The sequence below is a fragment of the Lotus japonicus genome, chromosome 4 (assembly GCF_012489685.1).
Source record: "Lotus japonicus ecotype B-129 chromosome 4, LjGifu_v1.2".
NCBI lineage: Eukaryota > Viridiplantae > Streptophyta > Magnoliopsida > Fabales > Fabaceae > Lotus > Lotus japonicus.
Window position 1 is genome coordinate 68,604,517 of NC_080044.1, and position 6,930 is coordinate 68,611,446.

General features: G+C 34.0%; 1 protein-coding gene across 1 annotated transcript; it reads left to right on the forward strand.

Annotated features, from left to right (window-relative positions):
* Positions 1 to 2,645: 2,645 nt before the first annotated feature.
* Positions 2,646 to 5,875, forward strand: LOC130714468 (cytokinin dehydrogenase 2-like). Its single transcript, XM_057564362.1, has 5 exons — positions 2,646 to 3,309; positions 4,039 to 4,166; positions 4,518 to 4,784; positions 4,900 to 5,168; positions 5,376 to 5,875. Exons 1-5 carry the CDS (start codon positions 2,682 to 2,684, stop codon positions 5,659 to 5,661), a joined length of 1,578 nt encoding a protein of 525 aa, XP_057420345.1. The 5' UTR covers positions 2,646 to 2,681; the 3' UTR covers positions 5,662 to 5,875.
* The last annotated feature ends 1,055 nt before the right edge of the window (positions 5,876 to 6,930 follow it).

Here is a 6,930-nt window from a genome sequence, read left to right on the forward strand (position 1 = left end):
AAGGTTGTGACACAAAGAGTAAGAAAACAATTATTGATAGCATAATTTGACTAGATTTCTCTTATTTAATTTTACTAATATGATGTGCAACTATTAAATTATACTTAGATAGAGAAGAATGTAGTTAATAGATAAGAGTTGTGGTTGGTTAATATGAAAGATGATAAATTAGAGAAAATGTATTAAATGAGGGTAGAGGTGGAAAAAATTAGTAAAAAATGCATTGGTTTTCTAAAACAACAAACATTTTGGGATATTGAAAAATGGTGCAAACAACAAACTTTCTAGAACGGAGGGAGTAGCATCAAAGATTGAAAATGAAGTAGGGGCGTCCCCGTAGGATAACTCAAGTGGTAGGAGTTGGGGACATATAAGTTGGGTAGGGGGAGGTCAATGGATTGATTCCTGGCGGGTGCACTTTATCTTTCCGATTTACCAAAAAAAGCATATGCCCCCATATACCATAACGTGAAGCCATCCTTGATGACAAGTAATATGTTAAGTGTGCCAGATCTATTTAAGTAATTAAAGCATAATCTAGCTCCGCCTATTTCCACCCCTAACTAAGATCATTGCTCAATTGTCCAATCACAATAGCATGCCTTAAAATGCAACTTCCACAAAAGATATATAACAGTTGTGGCCTAAGATGACAACATACTTTTGCAAATCATTTCATAGAAGTAGGGTTTTCAAAGTGCAAGGAACTTTTTCTTTTACCATCGAATGCATAGAGGACATGCTCCACATGGTTAAGGCTCTCTGATGTCCTAAGGTTATAGGATAGGGTCGCTTTGTCGTTAACAACGGGCCGTCGAGAACGAGTCACCATGGGAAAACCAAAATCATAATCATAATCATAATTCAAAAACAAAACTCAAAATTAGAATTGAAGATCAAAACAAAGAGAAACAAATAAAAAGGATGGCTTTGAATTAAGGTCGAGGGATTGGAGAAAGTGAGTCTGTCTCTTTAAAAGATTCAAACATCAAAGTAAGATTAATAGTTACTCGCTCTGTTCCAAATTATAAGTCACATTATCTCAATTTTTTCACCTAAAATATAAGTTACTCTCCAATATATATGAATCATTAATTATTTTTTTCAAGTTTACCCTCATATAATCATATTTAATATGAAAGATATAGTATGCTCTTAAAAGGTTTATAGAGAGATAAGTTCATGGACAATTTAGAAAAATTAATAATTTTTTTACATATTTATTACTAGTACAATTGTTTTTTTTAATCTTAAAAAAATTAAGTAAATATATGACTATAAATTAAATTGAAACATAGGTAGTTACGTTCAATCAAAAACCTTTGGATCCATTGGTATGGATAACCCCTAAATGGTACTTGATGGATTAAAATTTTCTAAATCCCGAGTTTAAATCCTACTAGTAACTAGATACATAAAATAAAATAAAATAAAAACCTTTGGATCCGAGGACTAACTCTAATCTTATCCTTCCCGAGAAGATATGTCAACTATGCAAGTGAGAGAAAGTTAAAGGGCCTCTTTCCGGTTAATTTGTTTATATTTAATTTTTAGTTGAATAATTAGTACAACATCATCGCACAATAAATTTAACGAGACAAATCAGAGCAGCTCACATTCCATAACAGTAGTAACCACATAGTCAATCACGCGTTTTTTTTGGTTACAAGTCAATTTAGTGTTTGTGTTTACTAAATACTCCCTCCGTTCCTTATTATAAGTCACATTTTTTGAAAAAAATTTGTTCCTAAATATAAGTCACTTTCTAATATCTAGGAAGCATTAAATAATTTTTTCCAAATTCACCCTTATATTTAATATGAAAGAGATGATGAACTTTTGAAATATTAACTTGGAGAGAGAAAATCATAGGAAAGTAAATAAGGGTAGTCTAGGAAAGCTAATCATTTCCTTTACAAATTTATTATTACTAACTACTTTTCTTAATCTAAGAGAATTAGTTTTTTGTGACTTATAAATAGGAACAGAGGGAGTATAAAAAAGTTTAATGGTTGTGCACGGTTAGTGTAAAGTATTTTTATACAAATGTTTAATAACTAAATGACACGTATTCAAATGTATTTATGATCTTTTTTTTATTTTAATTAATTAAATTAAAAACTTATTTTCTAATTTGACAACCTATCATTGGATGCATGTGTAAAAAATGTTTACATGTTTACAATGACAGTACATTATCATTATATTCAACATAAAAAAAGATATAAACACAAATAATGTTACATTTAGTATTGTTACGTGAGATAAGAGATATTATGAGCCATTTTATTCTTTTTCTCTATCTGCTTTAATTTCAATGGTTCCTTTCATACTACTGTTAATCTTTTGAATCGGATGGACCCGGCTTTTATTTAAATTCTGGTTAGTCAATTAATTGTTTGATGGTTTTTTAACTCAGTTTTGTCTTTTTGTGGTTGTTGGTGACTTGGTGAGTTGGTGTTATCAATTTTCAAATGATTTTAAGAGTTGTTAATTTGTTAACTTTCCCATTATATTAACTTCTGATTTCGAGAGATAAAAAAAGACTGCGAAATTAATTCTCATTCCAATTGTAACAAAAAATATATAAAAAATTATCGGCACTTTCCTCAAGTTTTCCTATATATACAGAACTAGATATTCAGAGTTGATAAGTCATTACTCATTACTAACTCAAGGCAATGTTGGGTTTCCAAATTAATCCCTTTTCTCTCCTAAAAATAGCAAGGCCAAAAGTTTTGATTCTACTATGGCTAAACATCATAGTGCTCACACATGCTGCACTATCACCATACCCATGGTCGCCACCCAAAGACATAGCCAACAAGTTCAGCCGTGACCCTGCAACCCTTTCACAAGTCTCATCTGATTTTGGCCTTATATTTCACAGAAACTCCTCTGCAGTTTTCACCCCAACATCCATTAGCGACATCTCCAAATTGATAAAATTCTCAAACTCTCTTTCATGCCCTTTCACTATAGCCCCGAGAGGGCAAGGCCATGCGTCTTATGGCCAAGCCATGACGCGTGGCGGGGTTGTGGTGAACATGACTGCGCTGAATGACTATAGAAATGGGAGTGGGATTGTTGTGCATCATGATAAGCAGACTCCATATGTAGATGTTGGGGGTGAACAGATTTGGATTGATGTGCTTCGTGCAACGTTTGTACATGGACTTACACCCTTTGCTTGGACTGATTACTTGTATTTATCAATTGGCGCAACTCTCTCAAATGGTGGCATCAATGGCCGAGCCTTTCGATTTGGTCCTCAGATTTCCAATGTTCATGAATTGGATGTTGTTACGGGTACTAATTATCCTTATCCATAGATAATAACTTCTCCAAATGAACTTGTTTATATTAAATTCATTATTATGGAAGTCTTATAACCTCGAGACAAAGAACAGTTCACATGAAATTAAAGGCTCTTGACCATCGTGATTATTTTATATTAGGAGAAGGAAAATCAGGTAAACGGTTTTACTCAATCAAATAAAATTCAATATAACACGTTAGTTGATTAAAATAAAATCTTACACGTATAAAAACATAAATATGATCACATGGAAGATGTTTTGAATTTAAAAGAAGAGGAGTGACGAACGAGGTCTAGCACAATTGACACATAGTTGAGGTCCTTAAATATTCAATCCAGGGTTCGATCCTTGGTTGTGCAATTTGAAAATAATTTGTTGGGAAAAACCTACTCACTTAATATGATCTCAGAGCCTTGGATGATTAATTTAATGGTTGCCAATTTTAGGGATACATTGGGGTGCTTGGTGTAGAAATGTCAACTCCCTTACTTCAATGCATGCCTAAAAGACAGAAAGGTGTTTAATTAGTTGAAGAGGAGGGCTTTTGGTATAATATCAAATACAATTTTTACTTATTAAAACTTAAGCGCATTTTTTATTAAAAGAATCTATGGGCATACAACTCTCTTTCTCGATATACAATCTTTTTCTTGTTTATTTGATATATGCATTTCCTTTGGAAACAATGTATTCACATGTTTATACTCTTGTACCCCAGGAAAAGGAGACCTTGTGACTTGTTCTGCCAATAAAAATTCAGATTTATTTTATGCCGTTCTTGGAGGTTTGGGTCAATTTGGCATTATAACCAGAGCAAGGATACCTCTTGGGCCTGCACCCACTAGGGCAAGTGTCATCTTCATTTATTCACTTGATTATTTATGGACTTATTAAACTTATCTCATAGATTAAATAATCTCATCAATAATTTCATAAAAGGTCTACCAGTAATATGGTTACAAATTTTTTAATAGGTTGCGAGAAATTTATTAAAATAAGTTGAATTCATAAGTTAATATGAACAACTTATGAAAATAAACTCAAAACAGCTTATTAGTCGACTATAAACCACCTCCTATTACAAACAAGGTCTAATTGTGAACACATAAATCCAAGTTACAATATATAACTAACACATTATTAATCTACATTATGATACTAAAACTAATACAAAATATCTTGTTTTGTCGCTTTCAGGTGAAGTGGGTCCACATGTTGTATAACGATTTTTCCACATTTTCTAAAGATCAAGAACATTTAATCACATTCAAGGGAAGAAATGGAAATAATCAAGCTGATTTTGTAGAAGGTGTACTTATGCTGAATCAACCGTCACAAGACCTATCCTTCTATCCAGAATCTGATCAACCTCGTATAATTTCACTGGTAACCCAATATGACATCATCTACGTCATGGAACTTGTCAAATACTACGACGATAACACTCAAGATCAAGTTGACCAAGTAATTAATTTAATTAATCATACTCTTTTTTCGTTTCTTTTGTTGAGATGCATTTTTTTATGATTGGTATTGAGACTTGCGTGTCTTAATTATTGTTAATTTCCTGGATATGTAGGAAATTGAAGATTTGATTCATGGTTTAAAGTTCATTCCTACGTTTAAGTTTGATAAGAATGCGTCGTACGAAGAGTTTCAGAACAGAATCCGTACTATTGAGCTTACACTCAAGCCACTAGGATTGTGGGATGTACCACATCCTTGGTTAGATCTCTATGTTCCAGGATCTAGAATCATGGATTTCGATGAAGGCGTGTTCAAGGGCATAATTCTTAAGCAAAACATAACGGCAAGGCGTATCCTAGTCTACGCCACGAACCAAAAGAAGTAAGTTTTATGAGTACACTAATTAAAGATATTAATTACTGTTAGTATCCAAGGTCAAATCGCAGTGACTAATTCCTTCATGAGGTTGGAGATTCGATCCTCACCGATGGAATTACTATATATCATAACAAGAAGTACATTTGGTTCATTAGTTGGCATGTGTATTGTGGGGTTTAATAGAATGAATTAAAATGCATGAATTTACAGGTGGGATGATAAAACGTCAGCAATGACACCTGATGAAGATTTCTATATCGTGTCTATTCTGCCATCAACTAGGTTTGATAATTTGGAGTTATATTTGGCTCAAAACCAACAAGTATTGCAGTTTTGTGAGGATGCTGGAATAGGCGCCAAGCAATATACTCCCCACAACAAAACACAGGAAGAATGGGTTGAATACTATGGCCCCAAATGGAAAACTATCCAACAGAGAAAACTTCAATTTGATCCCAACAAACTACTGGCACCTGGACAGGGGATTTTTAACTGAATAAAAGAAATAAGCTGGGTTTCAAGTTCCTGTCTTTAATTTGATGTTTTATTTTATGCTAATGTGATGTACACAAATAAAAAAAGCAGTTTACTTTTCTCGCTGTGTAATTTGAGGTACACAATGAGAAACTCTGCATCGCATACATGTACTATGTATTTCTATTCTGCTATTAAAATAAATTTGGCTTGTGTGAGAACACATTTTGAAGTAATCTCACCTCACTGTATCGACATGCAGCCCGAGCTCCTAGTGTCCCATACTTCGATCTATCCACCGGAGAAGATAAATACGATCCATCAAATTTTCAGCCGCAAATCTCTTATCCCAAATGGTATTGACCTGCTCCCGTGGCTCAGTGAAATTCGGAAAACAAGGAGAACCGGGTTTGGGAGAACAACAGTCATCCCATTTTCAAATTACCTGTAGAAGTTATAGGAGCAGAAGATGAACCAGAAACACCTTCAGATTGATTATGGGGGCCTTCAAAAAAGGGAGGTTTGGATTGAATATAGTCGGAACTACGCCGGGACTGAACATCTCCCTCAACCTCAGTATTAAAGTTTGGCTGAGCTCTTTTCTTGAACAAGACCTTAGTGGACATCTCATGCCCAGGAGCGCTTTGAGAAGCACCTTAGGACTCCAAAATCTTCCTCTTCTTCAAAGATTTCCCCTTAAAGGACGTCATTTCCTCTACATACAAGGAAAAATCATAAACAAAACTACAAAATTTAAATAAATGCTCTTTTGATTGCACAACCATAAATACCAATATGACTCCAAATTAAAATTAGAACGAAACTAAATTGAAAGTCAAGATTAATTTCAAATAAAGGGGGTAAAATTAAGTCTGATGAATGATGATTCATCGGGTGGATGTTAAATGAGGGTGTATCTGTTCTCTTGTAGTTGGAGGCTGGCAGAAAATTGTATTTCAACATGCATGTGTTACTCTTTCAAATGATGTAAACAAGTAGCTCAATTCAATATTTAGGGCTATATAGTTTACTATAAAATGTTTAGGTCTATTTGTACACCAACCAGCAAATTTTTTTTTAGTACAATTTGCACCTAATCTTTTAATGAATTTCATTTTGCTTGTAAAAAACAGATGTAGAGCTGTCAATATGGGCCAGTCCGGCCCATATGGGTCAGCCTGTATGGGTTGGGTTGAAAACGGGTTGGGTTGTGTCAACCCGGGGTCTTAACGAACCAGGAAAATATGAACCCAACCCGGCTCGCTACGAGCTCGCAGGTTGGCGGGCTAGC

Coding starts and splice junctions, on each gene's coding strand:
- LOC130714468 (XM_057564362.1), top strand. CDS start 2,682: ATGTTGGGTTTCCAAATTAATCCCTTTTCTCTCCTAAAAATAGCAAGG. Junction 4,167..4,517: donor TTGGGCCTGCACCCACTAGG/GCAAGTGTCATC, acceptor TGTCGCTTTCAG/GTGAAGTGGGTCCACATGTT. Junction 5,169..5,375: donor TACGCCACGAACCAAAAGAA/GTAAGTTTTATG, acceptor ATGAATTTACAG/GTGGGATGATAAAACGTCAG.